The 23,921-nt window shown below is 43.0% G+C and overlaps 1 protein-coding gene across 1 annotated transcript in view; it reads left to right on the forward strand.

Annotated features, from left to right (window-relative positions):
- LOC109287264 (inactive pancreatic lipase-related protein 1-like) overlaps positions 1-15,895 on the forward strand; it is an 18,525-nt gene extending 2,630 nt beyond the window's left edge. Inside the window, exons 4-12 of the mRNA XM_019502202.1 lie at positions 1,279-1,413; positions 2,876-2,984; positions 7,217-7,336; positions 7,643-7,762; positions 9,125-9,243; positions 10,018-10,147; positions 11,167-11,278; positions 14,365-14,532; positions 15,773-15,895. Coding sequence (XP_019357747.1) covers positions 1,279-1,413; positions 2,876-2,984; positions 7,217-7,336; positions 7,643-7,762; positions 9,125-9,243; positions 10,018-10,147; positions 11,167-11,278; positions 14,365-14,532; positions 15,773-15,836 — 1,077 coding nt within the window. The 3' untranslated portion in view covers positions 15,837-15,895. The remainder of the gene's footprint in view (positions 1-1,278; positions 1,414-2,875; positions 2,985-7,216; positions 7,337-7,642; positions 7,763-9,124; positions 9,244-10,017; positions 10,148-11,166; positions 11,279-14,364; positions 14,533-15,772) is intronic.
- Positions 15,896-23,921: the final 8,026 nt, after the last annotated feature.

Below are 23,921 nucleotides of genomic sequence, written 5' to 3' on the forward strand. Positions count from 1 at the left end.
AAATGGGGGATCAAAAAAACCAAAAACAAAACAGCTCAAGTAAGACACTTCTTGGAAACTGAGGTGATCCTACAATTTATTAAGCAGCTATACTCACGTCTGCGGCATCACACCACAGCTGCTGATAAAGAGAGAGGCTCCCCTGGCAGGGCACATGCCTGTGAGGGCAGGCAGTCCACCGTAATGGGGTAAGACTGCCATGACACAAAAAATTGGGTAGTGGCAATGACGAGCTAGGGTTGTCAACCCTCCAGGATTGCCCTGGATGGGAGTCTCCAGAATTAGATCTAAATCTCCAGGAGACTGCTGAGACTCACCCGGGAGATAAGTGATAGGGCATTCATTGAAATAAACTCCAGATGTTGAATCCAATTTGTACAGTAGTCCGGTGGGTTTTTAAAATGTAATAGTAATGTGCCTTTGCCTTCCTGCTGTAAAGTCTACACGCTGTCATCCGTACCTGATGCACACAAGCACGCAGGCACGTTTGCCTGGTGTGTCATGGGCATGTTGGCGCTCTGGAAACCTCCTGGAATAGATTCAAAACAGAGTTGGCAACCCTATAAGGAGCTGGTCTGCTCAGGAACAGGCCCATCCTCCCTTATGGCTTCAATCATTAAACCGTAACATCTCCTTGACACATTTTTACCCATCTCCAGAAAGGTACCTTCTTTTAACATTTATACAAAAAAAAAAAAATTCTGTGAGTGAGCAATCAGAATGGCTTACGCTGCCAGGTGCAAACTGGGTAGATTTTGCTTCAAGTTGGCACTAATTCCCAAGAAAGCTTGTGCCCTATTCTTTAAACCTAGTCCATCTTTGATCTGAAAATGGATTTATTACCTGGGAAAATGTATTTATTACTTACTAATTTTTAAGTGCATTTTATACTACACTAGTTAGGGCTGTTAGTGTGATTTCTCCCATTAAGTCCTTGGATCCTCCTGTGGGCACCTGATCTGCTGCTCTGCTTTCTGGTTCCTGCTCTATCTGCTGCTGTGCTCTTTGTTCCCTCCTTGATCTGCCAAGCACCACACACACAGGCTCCCTGTTTCACTTGTGGCATGTGTGCTGCAGGTTGGCCACCCCTGTTTTAAAGGATGTCTTTTTGCATCATCAGGACATGGTTTAGTATATATAGGTGCTGTACCTGGAAAAAAATTAAAAGGAATGAATATGGCATTGATAAGCTTGGGTATGTTGCTTAAACAATGGCTTGATCGCTCCTTAATGCAACTTGCTTTTTTTTTTTTTTTTGCAAATACATATTTTCACCAGAGGATGTTTGAAGTGGAAGATGTAAACTGCATCTGCATAGATTGGAAGAGTAGTTCAAGATGCCAGTATACCCAGGCATCAAACAACATCCGTGTTGTGGGTGCTGAAATTGCCTATTTTATAGATGTCCTCATGGTAAGAGATCTTCTTCTTTTAGGCACACAAAACAGCATAATATTGATGAAAATAATGTGATCAGAGTACACAATCTGAATGGGAATGTACACAGCCAGCAAAAGACTCCTCCCCGACACCATTTTATTATGCGGGCAAATTTTGAAGTTCTGCTGCAAACAACAGAAGTGTCTGAGTTCCTTGGGAAAATAAGAGGACACAATACTTTTTACAATAGAAAGTGTTGGGCACCCTGCTTATAAAAGTTTCTGCCGGCCCCTTACTAGAGTTGAGTATTTTCAGTCTGCATATAAGTACTTTTGTACAACTGAGCTGTTGTATGGAGCCTAGTCCAACCACCTGCATAAGGCAGGATCATCCCTATCCAAACCATCCTAAACAAATCTATAATCTAACTCTTTGTAAAACTACCGTCAAACCTGATACAACACAGGACATAACACTCTACCAGCTTGAGTCCCGTGGGTAAGATAAGTAGAGCAACTCCTAGTTGGTTAATCCCACCAAATGGGTGCTAAATTGATCATCACTGTCAAGACATCTCTACATGGGCTACAGGTACATCCAAAATTAGGCAGCAACCAAGGAGAGGTTCAGAGAATCCAAATTTTGGATTTAGGTGTCTAAAGTGGCAGTTAAATGCTTAAACCTTGTCTAGGTTCCTCTGGAGATCTAGCCCAGACTTTTTATCCAAATGAAGGGCCAGATCTTCATCTAACACAAATTGCTAGAGATTTGCTAATATTCATCACCATTTTTACACTACATGAAGATTCAGGGACATTTTCAAAGCAAAATTACAGAGAATTAGGCACCCCAGTGCTATTTTTACATTTGAAAATGTCCCTCTCTGTCCCTAAATCACTAGACTTTAAAAAACTTAGTCCAGAAAATAACAACATTTTGGGGGAGAAGACCAGTCTCTATTTTTTATTTTTCTAAACTGGTTTTTCTACGACCAGTATAAGAAAAACAAGGGCCTGCTTTTCTACTGCCATTCAGCCTGTGCTATTTACAGGCCTGCAAAGCAGGTATAAAATGCAAATCAGAATAGTAGTGTTTGCATTGGTATTAGTGCCAACACAAGGTTCAGAACAGTGCAGAATGAGACCTTTGAAAAGCACTGATGTCTTAAAAAGCCAAGGTGTAAAACCCCAAGTACACTTTCCTGCCAAGGAAGAAGGAGCAAGCAGCCCAGCTGGTGGATCTATGAATATATGGGCCCAGTGCTACAATCTCACATGTGCACAGCAGTTACAGAAGCTGTCAATGGTTTGAGGCTTCAGCAGCACCTATGGAACGACCCTGTTGCTTCTGTCCTTCTTTACGTTCCAGGAACCTCAGCTCTGCTCCACATATTTCTCAAGCAGCAGAATTTGGCCCCTCAGTTAGTCACAGCCTCTGTCCATGCCTAACATCATTGAAAATAAAGATTATGACTTTTAAACTTTGTTTTTATCAGGAAAGATACCAGTACTCCCCTTCCAAGGTCCATATCATCGGCCATAGCCTTGGAGCTCACGCTGCAGGAGAGGCAGGGAGGCGGCGGCCAGGCATAGCAAGAATAACCGGTAGGTTAATGAATTCTAGCCCAATCGATGCTAGAGAAAACTGCTAAATCCTACCATTACCTCATAATTTACAGAACCTGCCTGTAGGTGCTTGTTGGAGCTGGCTAGCATGTGTACATGGGTGCCTATGCATATCTATCCATCTATCTAGGGCTGTGCGAAATTTCACCGGTTGTTTTGATTCGACACTGTTTTGACTGATTTCAAGCTCAAAACAGTGAGATCAAATCGAAATGAAGGGCTTCGAAACAGCCTCAAAACAAAACGAGGCTAGCCAAAAAGTTTCAAAAAGTTTCAAGTTTCGAAGCCAGCAGTGAGAGACAGGGGAGAACCAGGGCTGTGCTCGCAAGGGAAAGGAACTGAGCCTGGGCTCAGTTCCCCACCCCAGAGCTGCGATCCAGCAGGGGGCACTGCAATCCAGCGGGGTGGGGCAGAGAGTCAGCCGAGTTGGGCTTACTCCCCCCCCACACTGCAGTCAGGTGCGGGGCGGAGAGTCAGCCCAGCTGGACTGACTCTCTGCACCTGCACCCGATCGCAGCATGGAGTGGGGGAGTGAGCCCAGTTGAGCTGACTCTCTGCCCCTGTGCCCGATCTCAGTGCGGTGGGGGGGAGTGAGCCCAGCCGGGCTGACTCTCCGCCCCGCACCTGATCACAGCAGGGGGGGAGGGAAAGGAGTGAGCCCAGCTGGGCTGACTCTCTGCTCCCCGCCCCGCACTGATCTAGTGCTGGGGATGGAGAATCAACTCAGCTGGGCTGATACCCTGCCCACTGTGCGATCTAGCACTGGGGGTGGGAAGTCAGCCTAGCTGGGCTGACTTCCCACCCCCAGCAAAACGTTGAAACAGCATTGAAACAGCCTTTCAGTTTCGATGGAGCAGAACGGGACAGCTGTTTCAAATTGAAATGAATTTCGAAACGGAAAGCTGTTCCTTCGAACTGTCGAAACCGAAGGCAAAATGGAAAAGTATCATTTCACACAGCCCTACTATCTATCTATCTATCTATCTATCTGGTGTATGTAAGTGCTCCTTACAGGACAGAGTGAAAACAGCTCTACTACACTGTAGCCCTCTATTGCCAACAGAGCCAGATTATTCCCTTCTGTTATAAGTAGTCCTCTCCTGATTAGCAGGAAACTCCACAAGGATACCCTCCTGGCCTTCCTCATCAGTAGTGCCACTAGAAGCTATGGAGGTTTGCATCCCTGAGACCAACTTACATCAAGGCTTAGTTTGCCCTTGGGAATCCCATAACATGCAGTGTGCAATGGCCAGGCTGCTGTAGCTGGCTAATGGGGCAGTGATCAGACCTGAACCTCACCTCTGGGGCAGGGGAAAGGGATGGCGTCTTTCCTATACAGAAGTTATCCTACAGAAGTTATCCATACAGAAGTTATCCTGTCCCCTGACCTCAAGGGATGGGCCCATGGAGCATGGGCTGTTCTGGCTTGGTACACTATAACACGGTGACACTGGAGCATATTACTATGTCACTAAAGCAGCTGAGTGCCAAGTCCCACAGTCTCGGTTCATTTAACAGGCTTGACCTGGGCCAGCTTTAATGGTTCTGATTATTTTCTAAGTCATTTGCCCAATTCTATTGTAAAAGAAGAGGCCTGACATAGCAATTCCCACACTCCTTATCCTGGCAGTTTCTCTCCTATCATCCCTGTCCCTCATTAACCCAGCTTGTTGTGCAGGTGCAGGGGCACATCTGGTGTTCAAGATCACCCACTGCTTGCAGGCCCCTCCAAAGCATGGTAAAAGCAGTGCAGGAGTGAGCACAGTTAATTGTTTTGTGCTTGGTTCTGCTGCCCAATACCCTTTTTCAGGAAAGGATGAATTGGAACTGACATACCAAAGGCAGAAGCTGAGCTTGCAGATGTAACCCTTTAATCTCCTTGGTTTCCTGGGTTTAACATAAATCCCTTCATCTTTGCAAAATGCATTTACACGTGTTACATCTCTGCTGACTTTAATTTCTTAGGATGTAAAAAAAAACAAAACCAAACAAGCCAACTATAGTGCACAGAGAAGATGGCCAAACAGCTCTTTCAAGGGATGGGCCTACAAGACCCAAGCTCTCTGTCTTCCACAGCCAAACATTTAGGCATGTGCTTAACTTAAAGATATTGGAGTTGTTCTGTTGATGCCCATGGAGCCACTCAGGTACTTATAGTTAAGCATGTATATAAGTGCCTTTCCAGAGCATGGCCCAAGAGCTCAATGTCTTGCAATGTCTTGGCCACTGGTATAGCTGTGGCAGCAACAGCGCTCTGGGCCCTGGCTGTGGGCTGGATGCAGCAGTTCATCCTTTCGCCATGCACCAAGGTCACTCCCACAAGGCACCTTTGTTCCTGGGTTGTTAATTGCACCCTGTCTGTGGTCGTTATCTTGCTCATCACAAGACACAGCTTCTTCACTGGCAGGGGAGATACCACAAGGTGTTTTTCAGCCCAGGTGGATTTACTTACCTGGCAGGGGAGATACCTTTCTTCTTGGCCTCGAATGGCTTGGTGTAGTTTGAAGGTGTGTGCTGCAGGCAGGCTGACCCCTGCGAGAGTCTACAAATGCCTCCAGATGTGAGGATCTTGTCTCCACGGTTTATGCTGAGGGGGGAATTGCTTTTGGGCTTTCCCACTAGCTTGGCTCCTTTGGCCTTTTAGCTAGGGGCAAGCAAGACTAGAGGGCATCTGAGCTCCAAGGCCTCTGGCCTTGAGACTTGCATGCAGGATGCCTGCCATGGAGTTGGGAGTATCTGAAGCCCCAGGCTGAAGAGTCTGGGGGGTAGGATACTTGCCAGTGGTCGCGCCACACAGACATGAATGATTATGCTCTGCTGAGTCGATAGAATTCAGAACTTATTTGGCTGATTTGGCCCAAAACATGAAATTAAAAAACCCCACAATTTCTTAACGAGAACTTGGCTTACCTTGGGAATAAGCTTTTTTCTAGGAGCTGCCTCTCCGCATAATTACAGACATCTGCCTGTGGCTGCAGAAACCCAACTCCATCCCTGCAGGAACTCACCCATTACACCCAATGATAAACAAATATTCAAAATCATTACAAAATAGAAATGATAGGACTTTGTTTGTAGAACCAGGGATGTCCTAAGAACAGGCTCCAAATCCAAGCAACGTATTCCCTAGCTTGCCGTGTCAGTCTCTTCTGCAAGCATGTTCAGCACCCGCAAATTTTACAAGGCCTTTGTTTGATCTCCTCACTCATTGTCCAGGCTAGTCCAAGGGTAAAGTACATCAGGCAGAGAGGCTACTCCTCCTGCACCAAAGCCAATTTCAAATGTTATTAACTCAGCTGTTTTCAGTTATTACATCTCCCCGAGGGGTCTGGGCCTGGTGACCCTTGGACTAATAGTCTGCAAATTTCAATTTAAAAACCAAACCAAAGCTACCGCCCAGGAAAAGTATCAGATATAAGCACAAGACAGTAAATGCTTTGTAGTTTACAAGATTTTTGAAGCTCCAGGGGTAGCTGCAGTGATTGAAAAAGCAAAGCAGTTTCTGTTCTCTGGTAGCATCAGGAGGAAAAGGCCACCGCATCAGAACTAGGTGCCGAAAGTTAAAGCCCCAAAACCATCATTTGGATGGGGCAATTTTCAGAAGTCTTGGGCACTCAACAGCTCCCCCATTCGTCCTAAAGCATTTCTGAGAAGTAGGCCATGGGAGATATGGAGTAAGCAGCCTAACTTTCAGTAACAGTTCATTTGAAAAAAAATCCTGGCCTAAAACAACCACTGGTGTCACAGTGCCGGAGTTCAGGCATAAACATTAACGAGGTCAGATGCTCAGGTGGTATAAATCAACATACATAATCTACTGACTTCAGTAGAGCTTCTGATTTCTGCCAGCTGTGGTCCTGCTCCAGGGTGCACTATTTGTAACAGATCTATAATATAGGGTCTTCATAAAGTGCTTGTGCACAGCCTAAGTTATTCAAGTTTAAAAGTGCACAAGGACTTTATGAAGACCCTGTATATGCATAAGACTGTAAGATGCATGTTGTTACTAATACAGTCTTTATGGCTGAAGATATATTTACTTAAACTTCTATTTCTGAAATTAAAGAAACTAAGCAGTGATTATGTAACAACTATAGATACATATATCTACAAAAATGTGTACATATACAGCTACAAATATGTAGTTTCCCCAATTGAAAGTGGTATCATCAATGTTTCTTTCTTTATTTACACATCCACATCTATTTAAGGACTGGATCCTGCAGAGCCTTACTTTCAAGGCACTCCCATTGAAGTCAGATTGGATAAGAGTGATGCGACCTTTGTTGATATTATCCACACTGATTCGGCTCCTATGATTCCATATTTGGGTGAGTTTCCCAATGCAGGTTTGTTATTATCAACATAACAACTAGTTTGACGAATAAAAAGAATATGCATTGTGGCGGCATCTATGCACCACAGTCATTGAATATGACCCCATTCTGCTAGATCCTGTGTAGACACAGAGGGGGGGAAAAAACCTGCCAACAAAGAGCTTACAATTGACTAAAGAGGTACTAAAGATAGTACTAAAGCCACCGATAGCTTTGTGTAGGTGCATACCAGTGTGTATGTGCATGCATATGACACGGCATTAAATTAAAATTTGCTTATCCCTGTTGCAAATATTTCAGGTTTTGGAATGCGCCAAGCTGTCGGGCATATGGATTTTTATCCAAATGGAGGAGAAAACATGCCAGGATGTAACAAGAATCCCGTGTCACAGATTGTAGACATTGATGGAATCTGGGAAGGTAACTAGAGGAAGTAGATGATGATTTCTAGCGTGGGTCACCATCAGTTTGAATTGACCCAAGTTTTCTTGTTTCAGGTGGTTTTGATTATTTTTGTTACGTTTGCCAACAGTTACAGCTGTGCAGTTTTCAGCGCAGTCCAAATATGTTCACTTTAGTACAGGGACTGAAAGCAAATAAAAGAGTAACGCAAAGGTTTTGCTTCTGGGAGACCTATCTGACAGCAGAAACAAACCGCTCGAGCAGTGCCAAAAGCTTTAAATGTCCTGAACAACAGCAGTCAGGCTTGTTTTTATGATGGAGTTATCTAGCAGCTGCTCGGGGTGGAGCGATCGCAGTCAATTCTAGTTCCGTTCTGGAACATTTGTCTATCGTTTTTGTCACCCGGGGTCACTACATTGACATTTGCTTCTACATTGGAGTTATCTGTTGAAATGATGTCATTGTGTGTCTATTCTTAGACAGTTTGAAAAAGTCGGGACTACGACAGAGCACGTAGACTCTTATTTTTACACTCCTAACAGAAGTCTTTATTGACAGAGCCGCTCGGTATTGGTAGTCCCACAAAGTTAAGTCGCGCTTGACGAAATAAAAACAAGGCATGCTCCCTCCCTCGAGATGCTTCTAGTATAAGGCTCCGATTCTTTTCTATACAAATCTGTGAAATGATTATTTGCAATAACTGGCCTGTTTCTACAGTCTTTGCTCAGGCCAAATGTTTGCTGAAGGCTATAGGATGTTTTGAGTTACTGATCAGTAATGGGGACTTGAAACATGCACACGCATGCACACACACACATGCACGCACAGCTATACTGAACGACTCCTTTTTAAAAGAAAAATTCAGTTCAAAATCGTATTTTTTTCTCAACTTGAAAATAATAATTCTTCTCCCTGCCCCCCACCCCAAATTCCTCAGCCGGCATAAACTGGTCCCAGTCCAAGAATTTGGTGTGAAAGTAGGACACAACTGGATACCTTCCATTTTGTTTCCTTTTATAACACTGTGAGGTGCTGCCTACGATGGCCTGGTTACACAACAATCCTTGTTTAAAACTGCAGAGCACTTCAGACTGGGACTACTCTTATGAGTAACTGTTCTCCAGCATGGGCCAGGACTGTACAGTCAGTCTTTGCAAGCATTACAAATCTGTGCTTTACACCAATGCATGCAGCCACTATAAAATTAAAGCTCAAACTGTAGCTCTGGCATTTCATGAATTGTGATGGGGGATTAGTGAATCTGTCAGACAACATGACCAGGGCAATGCCATCATCCTTATCCAGATGTTTAACAGAAAGTAAGAAGTCACCACCCAATAACCACATAGTGGGACATTTAACAGCAGCTGCTTTTTCCAGGAACTCGTGACTTTGTGGCCTGCAATCACTTGAGAAGCTACAAGTATTATTCTGACAGCATCCTCTTTCCGGACGGATTTCTAGGATATCCCTGTGCTTCGTATGAAATTTTTGAGACGGTAAGTCATTCTCCTTCCCTGGGAGAGGGGTCAGGCTACAATAAGTGGCACTTCTCTGAGCCATAGTAGAGCAAGAGCTCAGTAAAAATAGGCTACAGCAGGAGTTCAGGCCTGGTAGATGGACATGTTAGGGCCTCCTCCAGGACTGGGCTTGGGTGGGATGAAGAGGGGAAGTGGTATGGTAAGGCACAGCTAAGCCTAGTTCTGCAGTAGCATGAAGGCCCTGCTGGCTTTGGTTAAAGCTGCCTCCGTAGCTTCCTCTTCTGCTTTGTTGTGCTGAAGGAAACTCAGTAATACCTCCCAGACCACTTTAAAATATGATGTTTTCAAATGATGAAAAACAGAGCAACCCATGCAAGGCTCAGGGTTCAGTTTGCACTCACTTAACATCTGCAGATGGCCTCAAGGGCATCATACAGGTGGGAAATGGCCTAAAGTCACTTATCCCATAGCTCCAGGCATAATCCATAATCCACTGTTAGCCAAAGCTGCAGCACTTCTGTCAACCTCCCTATGTGGCCCGGTCACAATCAGAAGGGAGAAGAGCCCCACTGTACAGAATAATAATACATAGCACTTACACACAGCTTCACATATTCAACAAATCATATGCTGAGGCGGCATTCAGGGACTCAGCTAAATTGCATGAGCTTTTCTTAAGCAGCTAGAGGGAGAGAGACTGGGGCTAATCTAAAACATGTTGCTGCAGAGATTTAGAAACAATGGGATTATTAAACTATTACTGTCATTAATGGATCTACTGGTTTTCATTAGGAAAGCTGCTTCCCGTGCCCCCAGTATGGATGCCCCAACATGGGTCATTACGCAGATAAATACAAGGGGAGTCTTGGTTCTCAGTTCCAGAAATTTTTTCTGAACACGGGAGAGGCCAAGAATTTTACTCGTAAGCCTTTACTTCTTCTATTCTCTATCTGCTTGCTTGTAAACCGGTAGGGCGTGTAAACAGTTTCCCTCTCTCTTTAATTCAGTTTTAACTGACAAGGTGCCTGCCAGTGGTGGTGACTGGGACAGTGGAGCTCCACACCCCCGAGCCCATTTTCCTCGGTAGTCTGCCCATACCTTCTTCTGACACAGTGCCAAGGCTACTCCACCTTCCCCTCGGGAGACTGGAGCAAGAGAGAGCAGAGCCTGCTCTGCCAGTTGTATGACAATGAAAAGTTCTCCTGAGTACAAGGAACTTCTCCTCTGGATTTCAAACAGGGTAAAACCCAGGGTGGACTGATTATGGACTGGAAAATACCAGCCCACACTCTTCAGACTGGTTCCTTACAATACCAGCCCAAACCGAACAAACAGCTCTCACGTCCTACATCCTTTCTATCATGTTATGGACTATTCGTTTTACAAAGAAATGCAAACGCCTCTGAATTTGCACAGCTGTATACAATGTACATTGTGGGTGTAACGCACAATTTGAAGCAATCAGGACTCATGGTAGAGGTGATATCTTTTATTAGACCAACTAGATTTTTTTTTAAATTCTTTTGCAAAAAAAAAAATTGCTTTTAATTGCAAACATCTAGTTGGTCTAATAAAAGTTATCACCTCTACCATGAGTCCTGATTGCTTTTGCCACTACACCAATACAGATACAACCTGGAGACCTGACACAATGTGAGAATTTGGATTTGCTGGTGCTTTACACCTATTTTGTACACTTGTAAATGACTGCACAAGAAGTGCGTTAGGACATCAGGCTCTGAGTGTTATCCTATGAGGCCATTCAGCTGTAATTTTCCGTAGTCATTCCCATGAGGTCTAGATATAATTGTGAGCTCAAAGGGAAATGATAGGCACCCCCCTACCCAACTTTCATTACAGGATAATGACAGAAAACCAAAAATTGTCCCTTTCTCCCCCCTGTAAGAATCCAGTTTAATTCATTTTATTTCTGCTGTGTAGGGTGGAGGTTTCAGGTGTCTGTGACAATATCTGGAAAGAGTAAAGTGAGAGGGCTTGCACATATTGCCCTGTATGGAACTGGAGGAAACACCAAGCAATACAAAATTGTCAAGTAAGTTCGGTATTATTGTGGAAAATATGCTATTCCACCATATCAAAGTTTAATATTTTTAATTCATTGTTTTTCTTCAACCTATTTTATAGGCTAAATACTGCTCTCAGGTATGCAGGTACAAATCCAGAGTACCTGGACCTGAACTGACTCTAGATTTATACCTGAAAAAGAAAGAGCTAGAATTTAGCCTTTCGTCTTTGATAAGAATAGGAATACATCATCTGGGGCTATCTTCTGATCTCAGGTCCACCATGTAAATCTGGTATAACCAAACTGATTTCAGAGACATTAGCTGACTTCCACTAGTGGAGTTCTGATCATTTATTTTTCACGTTTTTAAAGTGATCTTTCCATTATATTTTGGTCATAAATGGTACCACCAGTACCGCCTCTAGTTAAGGCCTCCTGCCATACATTTTCTATTATAAGAACTATATCAATGCTCATAACTTTGCCAGACGTTACCATTTGGCCAGAAATATCCCAAACCTGCATCAAGCTGTTTTAAGTTTAATAGTTCAGCCATTAAAGGAGCTGTTCAGCCATTAAAGGCTAGGGAATAATACGCTGCTCTGCCCATATTAAGCACATTCTTATGCATAAAAAAAAAAAGCTCAAAAGCCTCCGGATTTCATAAAATGGCATTTAAATTTAGCAGGGATCAGTATGGCATCAAGGGCAAACCTATTTGCCATCCCCAGGCAAATTCATTCAAATTTGGCCAAGTTATGACATCTAAAAGATCTCAGCTGGCATATATTTGATCAATGTTTGGCAGCTAAATTCTTCAAAGACAGTCTGCCCTGTGCATGCTGCGGCCCGTCCCAGCTACACTTAGCTTGCGTCATCTCCACACAGAGGAGAAAAGAAGGAAACTGTCTGATTTTAATGCAGAAGTGTGAGAAAGCACTGGGTCTGGGGAGAGTATGGGAGCGGTGAGAAAGAGTGGGTGGCTTAGACAGATGAGCGGAGTGAGGGGCATAAAGACAGTCCACCAGATGGGGAAGAAAGCAAGGAGCCAGCTAGATATTTGGATAGGCAGAGGCAGGAAAAGGGCAGGAGCAGGGGGAATACAGATAACTGTGAACACTATCATAATCCTTCTATGCAACCTGGACAAATTAATGTTGCACATGGCTTGGCTCAACTATGCGACCTTCATATTCTTTTTAGCACTTTATATAACATAAAGCTTCCATACAGATATATGAATGTATGCATATGGGTGCGTCTGCTCCTAAAAGACTGAACATTAACAGCTGCATTGACAGATGTGGTCTGACCTTTCCAAAAAAGCTCCATTTTAAATTCAGCTGGAATCCCTCAAACTCTTTTGAAACCCCCAGCTATCGTGCATCGCACATAAAGCCATGCATTACACACCATTGTGGTTTTTCTGCTGCAGTGAGAGCGGGTTTCTGTGTTGTGAGTTAATAATCCTGTTTGTTTTTGTTGTAGTGGGACAAGTATGTCAGTACTGGATTACAGTTTATGTGATCCAGTTAATAATATGCTATGCTGCCATGGAAATAGTGAGGGGAAATAGATTTAATGGTGGGGATATTATAAGTGATTTTCATTATGCTATTTATTCTGCTAGACTGAATTTAGATTCTCCAGGGAAGCTGGAGGGAAGGCCGGATTTTGACACAGACCACTTAGCAAGCAAATTTGACTTGATGGGCAATCCATATACATTTTTGACCCATTTCAGTGTCTTTCTGCATATCTTTTTCCCACACCCACTTTCACGCTGTTGTCTCTGCCTGGAACCGCCTTCTTGACCTTGTTCACCTCATGACCTTCCTCCTTAACTGCCTAACCAAATCCTGCTTCTTCACGGACTTCCTTGCTTAGATACTGGAATTACTGTAGATTTATGCCACTATGGCAAAAGGCAGAATTTAGCCCAATACCTCTAATCAGGGAAAAGTTTAGGTGTCCTGAAAGAAATGAGAGATATTAGCAAGAGCCCCCTTGTAATTCCTAAGCTCATTGAGCTGGCTTTTTTAGCAATGCATGGAGATTTTATTGCTTTTGATTGTGGGGAAAGAGGAGCAGGCTAGTATCGAAGAGGCTTTTTTTTTGCCCAGTTGCAACTTGACCCTCTCTTTTCTTTGCTGGATCATTAAGACTCCATCTGCCTTAAAAACTCAACCATGGTTGGAGGAACCAACCATGGAGGAACCAGCCAACTGGGTTGGTTGGAGGAATTCAACCATGGAGGAACCAACCGGCTTGGTTCTTCCACGGTTCTCTCCTGACATTCATTCAACACACCTACATTTTGTATGCGTGCATGCATGAGAATAAGGCAGCATCTGAACTGAAGCTATAACGTATGAGCAACAAGTGGTTGAAACTTTTCCTATGCTACCATAGAGAAGGATGTGGCCACCAGATTTAGACTCGCTGCAGTTTACCAGGGGGCTCTAGATGTGGGATCGGGCTGATCTACAGACCAGATCCGCCCAGCAAGGTGCGGGAAGAGATTTGAACCAGCGCATCGGGGAGCTCCCTGCAGCCTGGATTAAACCCCAGGCTCCATTAACCTCCGGGCTGCTGGCCACACTGACACCTCTCCCCACATCAGCAGCATCTCTCATGGGGAGGTGGGGGTGAGCTTGATAACAGGATTAGAGCCACATTTTTTGGCATGCACCGGGTGGGATTTGAGGGATATTCGGGCTCCCCTGGCAGCCTCTGATTCACAAAGCAGCAGCCTGTCATTGCTAAAAGACACCTGACCTCTGCTCTAGAAATACGCATTTCAGAGAAAATGAGGCATTCGCTATAGGGCCAGGGATATAGCAGATAAGTATGGCTTTGGGCAGCAGTTTTACTGAATACAGTGGTTTCAAAAGAGCTAGACTGGAAAATAGTGAAGGATTCTTCAGTTATATGAACATATACATGAAAGTATATAGGGCAAAGCAGGATAATAAGGTGCTCATTAGTTGACAAACTGAAAGCATTATTTGTTATTAGCATGGTGCTATCACTACACAAGCAGTTGAACTGCATTGGCAATTGATATTAAACCCCAGGTGACATCACTGTTTTTATACCTTTTTTTTTCGAAGGGGCGCTCTCAAACCAGGCAACACTTACACAAACTTCATTGATGCAGAAAATAACATTCAAAATGTTACTAAGGTTAAATTTCTTTGGAACAACAATATCCTAAATCCAACTCTGCCTCGACTGGGAGCAGAAAAGGTCACTGTACAAGAAGGAGAAAATGGAAACATGTACGTATATTTATTACAAAAATCTTGAATGTATTTAGGGGTGTACTTGGTAGCCGTGTTGGTCTGAGACAAAAAGACATACAAAAAATATATATAATAAAAGGTCTCACTTTGGACCCAAGAGTTCTATTTTTTTGTATGTCTTGAATGTATTTAGGAGATACAGAAGTCAGTCTTGGTCATGGGTTAATAGGACAAGAATAGGCACTTAGAGTATTAAAAAATACCTCAGGAAAATTTAATTTCCTTCCTTACTAGATAAGGATCAACAGTAGGCTACTGGTACTTCAACTATTTTTCTTACATAGTATCAAGGAAGGTATTATAAATGGCTCTGTGTTTGGCTGCAAGAAGGGAAAAGTTCCTGTGAAAACCTCTGTGCACTGGATGAAACAGATTTATCGTGGCTTAGGCAATCTCCATACATGTTTGTCTAGTTTGCAAACATTAGTCTCTTGGGCAATGAAATGTCGATACCGGTGGGTTTTAATCTTTTTTTTCATTTGCGGACCCCTACAAAATGTCAAACGGAGGTGTGGGTCCCTTTGGAAATTTCAAATGGGGGTGCAGACCTCTTTGACTTGTAAGTGTGGGTATTCACATGCTTTGATCGATCATAGTCACCATTTGTGGAGCCCTTAGCCATGGTCTGCAGACCCCCGGGGTCCACAGACCACAGGTTGAAAACCTGGCCTCGTGCATATCCAGTCTGCACACTGGCTGCACCCCACTCAGCCAGGCTTTGTGCTGGCGAAGTTGGAAACCACTGTGTACAGCATGGCAGCTGTTGATCAGAAGGTGTCCTTTGAATTACGCCGTTTGAAGGCAGAGGGTGTCAATCAGTTGACCAGCAATGGTGTTGCGTTATCTTGTCTGGCCCCTGAATGGAGATACACATTATCGGGGAAGGACAATAAAGGTATCAGAGAAAGCATTAAAGTCACATAGCTAAAGGCATAGTATCATGGAAAAATAGAAGGCATCTCAAAAGGTTATTTAGTCCAACCAAGTCAGAGAAGCCAAACAGTGTGAATGAATATAGGTCCTCGACATTGTAACAGGAAATTGTGGTTTACATTTGGCAACTCAAAGAATTTTCTTGTTAGTCAAATGTAGTAATGTCCTATCGTGGCCATGTCAAATGAGGAATTAGGTTAGCTTCTTTGTATTATAGACCCATTAGTATAATTTTGTAAAAAAGACATACTATAAGTATTTTTATATATGTTTTTCTCCTCAGATTTAATTTCTGTGGTACCGAAACAGTGAGAGAGAACGTCCTGCAAACCCTTACTTCTTGCTGATAGCATTCAAAAAATGTCAGTGCTATCTGTTAATGCCAATAAAAACTACAAATGCACTAGAAGCTGGGGCTCTCAGTCATTATGGGATGAAGCATTACAATTTTTACTATTTGTGCCTTCCAGCACCCAGAAGTAGCAAAGCACCGCCCAAACAAACAGAAAAATCTCAGCCCCAGATCATCCTTCCCAAGCATCTTCTTGTCCATGAATATAAGGAATTCCCTTCTACCTTCCATAAAATCATGGGGAAAAGGAGATTCTTGACTATCCCTACCCCTATCTCACCCCACTGGCTTTCAACTTTGAGTCCTTCCTTAGAACCTGGGTACAACCAGGTTTCTCTATGGATGCAAAAGACATACAGAAGTAGATCCATCGTCAAGACCGAGAACCCATTTCTCTAGGATAATTATGTTTTAAAGTCCAGACATCAACCACTGCTCTTTCCACTTCAGTTAGCATCACATACAGCATTTTTAACCCTTAGTAAGGGAAGATCCTAGGCCACAAACCTCACTGCAACAATAGTTCACAATTTTGCATTCCATCAATGCACGACCCCTTCTAACGCTCTCCAGCCTACCAGAAAGAAGCAAAGGAGCCCTCCGCCATTCCCAGAACAATTGCATCCCACCTGCGAGACTGCCTAGGCAGCTGGTAGCACCTTTGGGGGTGAAAGCATGAGCATGAGCATCCTGAAACCAAAGTATGAGCATCCTGAAAGCAAAGCATGAGCATCCTATTGCCTCTTGCTTTGGTGGAAGTTGAAAGAAGAGTTCTTTCACAAAAACAGAGAGAGAAACAGAAAGAGCTCCTGGGTGACGCGTTATCGACATCTTTATGAGACCTTTAAGACCCATAGACCCTTTCAAATGAGAAAAAGAGGTTCTTTATTTTTCCGTTATCACAATACTTACTGACAATTTCAGCTCTGGCCAAAGGAGCTTGTATGCCTGCATTTAAACACAGAGGATTAAATTGGGTCCTTGCCACAATCCCCAATGAAAAGGCAGAGTCTAGTTGTGCCAGTCCAAGAACAAATGAGGGAATCACATTCTCTGTTTTGCCCGTCTCCTTCATATCTAGTGCTGGAGGTGGCAGTAAGGAAAAAAAACTGCACTAGTGCCAGACCTAGAGAGGGCCACATCTTTTGCTGTGCTGGCTCAGCTGAAGTGGCCATTTTCTTGAAACAGTAAAGCCAAAAGCGTGCCAAATTCCTTCCATCTTCCCTGACGGAGAAGGTGCTTTTCTCTCTGACTATGCTGCGTGTTTCCACTCTCCCTAGATTGCTTTTGTCCCTGCACTGCTACCCATGATACAAGTAGCAATTGCAGCATAACAACTGAGGCAAGGGTGTGCCTTGCTTCTTCACATGGACCTGCAGCAAGGGGTGCAAACTGACCCTTAATTTGGCCTGCGTTTCCTCTTACAGGAAGAGCCTCACGTCAGCATTTTAATAGATGAGCTCCAAAGTCATAGGCTGTGTCCAGACATGCAGGGACATGTGCTTGCAGCGGCACAAATACTAGCGGCACAAATATGTGCCACTGCTTTGTGCTTCGGTGCATGGCCCTGCACGTGTGCTTTGTTGTGGGACACGTTGTCCCACTTTGGGCAAACTGCCCTTGCCCAGCTCTATCTGGCTCCTGGCATGCTGGAGCACCAGGAGCACAAATGGAGCAGTAGAGATGTGTTGGCCGGCATCTCATGGGAGGACCAAGACTCCGTCTCTTCTGGCACATGCTATTTTCCTGCACTCTGCACCACATTTTTCCTGGTGGGTTTTTTTTGTTACTGGGAAATCCCAGTAGCAAATTTTGCCCCCCGCCCCACACTGCAAATCTGCAGCGCGGGGCATGTTTTAATGTTCCACGCGTGTTGTTTGTGGTGCCAGGAAGAGATCAGTGGCACCCAAACCTCACATGCCTGCACGTCTGGACGCGGCCACAGAGTTTCTCTGTGATGTCCCAACAAGCTCATGGAAAGGAAATGTCTGTGTTGAGTTAGGGGACAGACCCAGGGTAACCCTTGCTCTCAGGTATTCCCATGTGACTTCATTCAATTTGTTGAAGCTGCAGAGGTACCGCTGAGCCTGGTTAGAGTTTCCATAAAGTGGCATACACCTCAGTACTTTAGTCTGAGGCAAAGCATCCACCAGCATGGACTGAGCGTGGATGGAGAAAGCATAGTAACTGCAATAGCCCACCGGCTGTGAGGACTCGCATGTGCACCAAATCCTATATTAAGTTGGATTGTGCAGGTGCAAGAGCATTTAAGTAATGGGAGTGTTTATTTGCGGCCTGCCTGAGTAACGGGTCAAGCAACAAAGGTCCCATTTATCAGATTCTGCGTAGATCCTTGCACAAGGAATACATGACCTTGATAGGTGATTTCCAAAGCAGAACAAGAAGGGAAATGTAGGCATGCCAGAGACAAAGCCGCTTAGCACATGCCTTCTACCCCATCTACAACTGGTATTAACCATACAGAGTCTCTACACAGGGTCCCCAACATGATGTCAGAGCTCATTGCTTCACGCGGCCAATTAACACTGCAGCACACGGGGTTTTTACATGAACTCTCATTTAAAATTTGGATTGCCTCTTACTGGGGTAAATTTCTCCAGGGATATTAACTTCCTAACACTGCAGGAGAGTTTCTCCTTTGTCTTTCACTCCTTGTACCTTGGTATAAGCAGATACTTGCCTACGTACTTGTTTTGACAGTCGTGATATTCTCCGCATTATCCTTTGCCATAGCCACTTCAGCAGACCATATAATTTTAACAAACACCTAACGGAATCAAGACGTTAAAGTTGACAATGGTATAATACAAAATCTTCGTCTAATAATGAACTGGAGCAGCCTTCACCTTGTTTTAGAAGAGTAAAAATGAACATTTTACAAAGCTGTTACATAAAATGCAGCGTAAAATGAACAACAAATTACTTTCCCGTTAGCTAGCTTTTAATGCTAATGGTGCTATTTATTCCTGACCTTTTGAAATATTAGATTTTTCAAATGACAACATAAAAAGAATTCTTGTTTGAAAACGCAAACGACTTTAAACCACATGTTATTATTTGTAAGTATAGCATGTGCATGCATCGTTCATTTCAGCAGTCCGTTTATGGCTAATTGGTATATATTTCAGCTGACACACATTGTTCTCCTGGAAACATGTCAAATTCTTTAACGATGTCAGTGACAAAAGCATAGTGCTTGGGATATATAAATTACGATCTTTACCATATAATCATTCTTATCTATTAGAAATGCTGTTTGCGACAAATCATGCTCAAAATACATACAAGATTGGGGTTTTTTTTAACTTTAATATCATACCATTCACAGCAAGTCTTTGATTGAATCTTTAAATGTGGCAACATTTTGGTGTTATCTGCATCCTTTCAAAGAGGAGTCGCATATTGTCGCCCGTTAAAAGCTTATTTTTGTTTATTAAAGAAAGGGAAATTCAACTCAAACCTCAACATGTATCTTTTATTATCAACATTAGAAAACAAATATGGCATAATTGTGGTTATGGAATGAGTAATTTGAGGAGTAATACCTACATCGCAGCTTAGATTTTATCATTTCTGCTGGAAATTACTATTATTTGGTTGGTGTGCAACACTTCTATTGGCATTTAAATGTGGGAGCTGATATAGTTAATATATTTTCATTACATTTAAAATTGTTCTGGATTATGCATTTTCATCATATATGTACTGATAAATATGAGACCTGTCAAAAAGGCACTAAAGATTTCTTACAAATAATTTTACTGAGCTCAGTGCTGCCTCCAAAACATATCTTTTTTAGTTTGCCACATAAATCAATGGTTTAATCTGGTGCCACCAATTTAAAAATATTTCTTGAATAATTGGCGGTGATGAGTTCTTTCTTCTGAACCTCTTAAAGATTTCTTATCTCGGATTAAAGCTCTCTTCAGTGAGTCACAGTTGCTGCTACTGGCATTTTATGCATATAGATTTCTTTCCAAGCCCTACTGACATTTGTCATAAAATGTAACAAATGAGGAGTCTATTAAATAATATCTGAAGTCTATTTTGTTATGGATTTTAAAGCAAATCATATACTATTTAGCTATATTGTAGAAGATAAGTTTAAAAGACATACTATGAATATCTGTATTTAATCTGGTAAAGCAGATCTTGTAACTAAAACCGTTTTGTCAAAAACATTTCATTCAGTTGAAAATGGCTCATCTGACTTTTTTATTTCTTTAAAAATGTCCGCTACTGTGAAACAAATGTTGATTTTTGTTAAAAGACTTAACACTTTAATTTCAGTTTTTAGTGTTTTGATTTCAGTGTTCAGTGCTTTCCCTCCTCCCATATTTGCAGTGAATGAAAAATCGTTTTCATCAGTGTTTTTCATGAAAAAAGACACCATTTTTTGACCAGCTCACCTGAAAAATATTAACTGTGGCCAAATGCCACTTGGTTCTGAATCATGGCACAAAAAAGAAACCATAAAAAATCCTAAAGTAGTTATATATATGTACATTTAATCATACAGTTGAAATTGAGGGGATGCCACTGTGGCTACCACATTTACCATCTATATTCTGTTGGTAACCAAAGACATTTATGGGACCCAAGTGTGCTAATTGCCATACAATTATTGGTGTCTGTTTGTGGTATTGGAGCATCTTACCTTTAATTTCACTGATGCAGTGAGTAAGATTTGTCCTCAAAGCAATTAAGGAAGTGAAAAAAATCAAGAACCTAAACCTGGAAAAAAGCACAGTGTTTCACGGTGTAACGATCTTAGATAGCTACAGTCTTGAATTAAAATTGCAATGATGAAAACACAAATTAACCAGGGATTTGGGGTGCCTCAGCTTCCGAATCTGCAGTTTGAATGCCATGAAAGGGGACCTCATTTTCAACCACTGCTGAATTCCCACACTCTGGAAATAAATTTCCCATTAGGACCTCTAGCTGGGTACATAAAACTGAAGCATGTCCCTAATAGATGGCATTCTTATCACCTAAACTCATCAAAAATGGCCTGATATTTGGCACTTACGTAGCCTGGCGCTGTCACGTATCTAAAATGCATCACAAAGGAGTGCATGTATCTGCCACTATTTTATTCATGTAGTAACTGGAATGCACATTGGTCAAGTAATATGCCTGGAGTAGAGAGAAGCATACTTGGGAATAAACCTATGACTCTGTTCTTGATCCATTAAACCACAGCCTATAATAGTAGGTAGAAAATCCCAATATGGCTGACAGAAGATTACTGCTTGGGACGTATGAACTTCCTCTAGGGGCAAGGGTTTTTTGTGGATCTTCTGTTGGACCAACTATGTAGTTGGGAGAGCTGTTGACAAACCCTTCAGGCATCAAGTGCCCTTCCTCAAGAACCTTCTCTAGTCATCTTTTCTCTTCTGATCAAAGACTGACTTTCCTTGACTTTAACATGATAAAACTGGAAAAGGAGAAGAAAAAAGTTCTCTGCTGCCCTCAACCCCGATCCCTGTTGTTCTGAATCACTAAAAATGCTCAACCAAGTCAGTAGCCTTACATCAGTGATTCCCAACCAGCGTGCCCCAGCACCGTGGAGTGCCTTGAGATCCATTCAAGAATGCTCTGGGGTGCCATGTCATGTTAGCACTGTTAGATGTGCAAACATAATTCACAAGATAAATTCAGATTTCAGTAGGAAACTGTACTACAATCATTCTGACCTTTTGTGGCTTTTCTGAGTTTTTTGCAACAGAAGAATGGCTCTATTATTTTTCCGCAGTCAAAAAATAAGTGTAAACTAAGAGTTGGCACTTTCTAAGGGATACCCTTGAGTCTAACGAGGGGGGTTCTCAGGTCTAACAAAGCTGAGAACCACTTCCCTTACCTGTCCCCAGGCTCCAACTCCCCACTGCTCGCTAATTTGGACAGTGATGTTGTGAGCTTGTCATATCCCCAGGAGGGCACAAAATGTTTAAAGGTGAAGCACAGATGAAGAAGCTTCTCCATTCATTTCAATCTTATCCTTTGCCGATAGGTTGTCCCCAACATTGCCTCTCACACTGAGCAGGATAAGGGAGAACTGGAAGAATGCAATCCTCCTACTGGTCCAAAGATACAGACACCTACCTTTACTTTAAAAGAGGAGACAAAACGTCTGCAGGGGTAAAGTAAAAATTACGCTTGCATTTTCTGCCACTGAATCTGCATTACAAGCCTGGGCCAACATCTACTGACCACACGCAAAGGTATTTTGATTACTATCTGTAGGTTATGTTAAAAATATATATATTCTCACTTAGAGTAGATCCACATTGCCTATCGCAGTGTAGTGCAGACACCTCAATACGGATAGCCGTTTATCTGTGGTAGTGCAGAGCAGCACATCAAGTCATTTGGCATGCTGAGAAGGGCACTCAGGTTGCTTCCGGTCTCTGAAGTTGTTTCGGTATCTCTATCATACATGGCAGTCTAGACATACTCTTTCCAGGTGGACAGAGGAGAAGCAGCAAGGGGTTTGCTCCTAAAGGGTTAGCACTCTTTTCTTGCTCAGGGAAGCATTATGAGCAGATAGACCATTTACTACTGTATTGAAGAAGAGTGCTCCTTTTGACCTAGTGAGCAAGAGGTGCCTAATGAAAATCTATGATCCTGGACAATGTGAAGATAGCTGTCTGATCAGATAATGGAATTGTTTTCAGTTGTAAGAATGAATCCATTACTAATGCAAATAACGCTAATAATTATAATTTGCAACACAGTAAAAGTCACCTAGTCTACCTCCTCCTCTGACAGGAAACTGCATAATAAATTATAGGCTGAGAAAAAAAATCAAAGGGATAAAGGTTAAAAGATTAAAAAAAATTGAAACTTAAATGCTTAACGCAGAAGTCAAGACCTGAAAGCAAAAATTGGTGCTATTAAATCATGCCATTGTAAAAAAAAGGAGATATTATGGAATTGATTAGCAAAGCTAAATTCAAACCTTCCTCCCCTCCCATCACTCCCTCAGGTCAGAGTTTGATCATTGTGACAGAACAAACTAGTTTTACATATAATAAAAAAATGTAATTAGCTAGACACAGATGTATACGCTAATATTGGTAGGGGAAAAAAGGTCTCTCTTACCATACGAAGATAACAAAACCCCCAAGAAGGATAACAGCCTAACAAAATTGGGGAGCTGCAATGATCTGCTGCTGCTTTGATTTGCTTTGCAAACAGGTCCACTTCTTTGTCGTGGTTCCAAACAGGAAACGTACCAATAAATATTTGCAGACCACCCATTTTTAAGATCTAGATCCTTCTGGTCTTCTTGTCCCTCTTTAGGAGGTATTCTGATATTCTGATATTATTAACATAGCTGTTTCTGGCTGTGCAAGTGTTTAGGGGCAAGGGAAACGAGATGAAAAGGGGAAGAATTGTTGTATGTTCCCGTTGCGGCACTCCAGGTCTGTGGCAGCAGCACAAAGGAGGTGGCCTGCTCCGTGGGTCACATTAGGGAAATTCACACAACCTGCCTCACAGTTGCTAGTATGGTTCAGATTCATGTGTGGGACGAAAGGTCAGGTGCAGATGTTGGTATGTGATCTCAGTATGTTGAGCTAACTTTACAAACCATATACATTAGATCAGAACCAGACTGGTAGTGATGCCCTATAGGGCTGTGCGAAACTTTGGGTGATGATTTGATTCGGAGGAGATTCGACCTGATTTGGTGGCTGAATCTCCAAATCCAAATCAAATCAGGGGAGCAATTAAAAGGTCCGAAACGATTCAAAGCTCTCCGAATCTTCGGAAAAGGCTCGGGGAGCTTTGATGAGTCGGGCAGTCCCCAGAGGCTGCAGCAGAGAGCTGGAGCTGGACTCGGAACTGGTAAGTAGGGGGGAGGGGATCATGGGGGGACCCCTGCCTGCTCCCCCAGCCCCCCCCAACCCCTGCCTTGTCCTCCAGCCCCCCGCCCTTGAAAGAAAAGCCCTGGTGCTCACTGGGTGCTGCCGGGCATGGGGGCGATCCTGATGCCCCACACTGCACGGGGGGCTCTGCACAAGTCCCCCGACCCCCCCCCATTCCCTCCATGGCT

Source organism: Gavialis gangeticus, unplaced genomic scaffold (assembly GCF_001723915.1).
Source record: "Gavialis gangeticus isolate Ggan-Ray unplaced genomic scaffold, GavGan_comp1, whole genome shotgun sequence".
NCBI classification, from domain to species: Eukaryota; Metazoa; Chordata; order Crocodylia; family Gavialidae; genus Gavialis; species Gavialis gangeticus.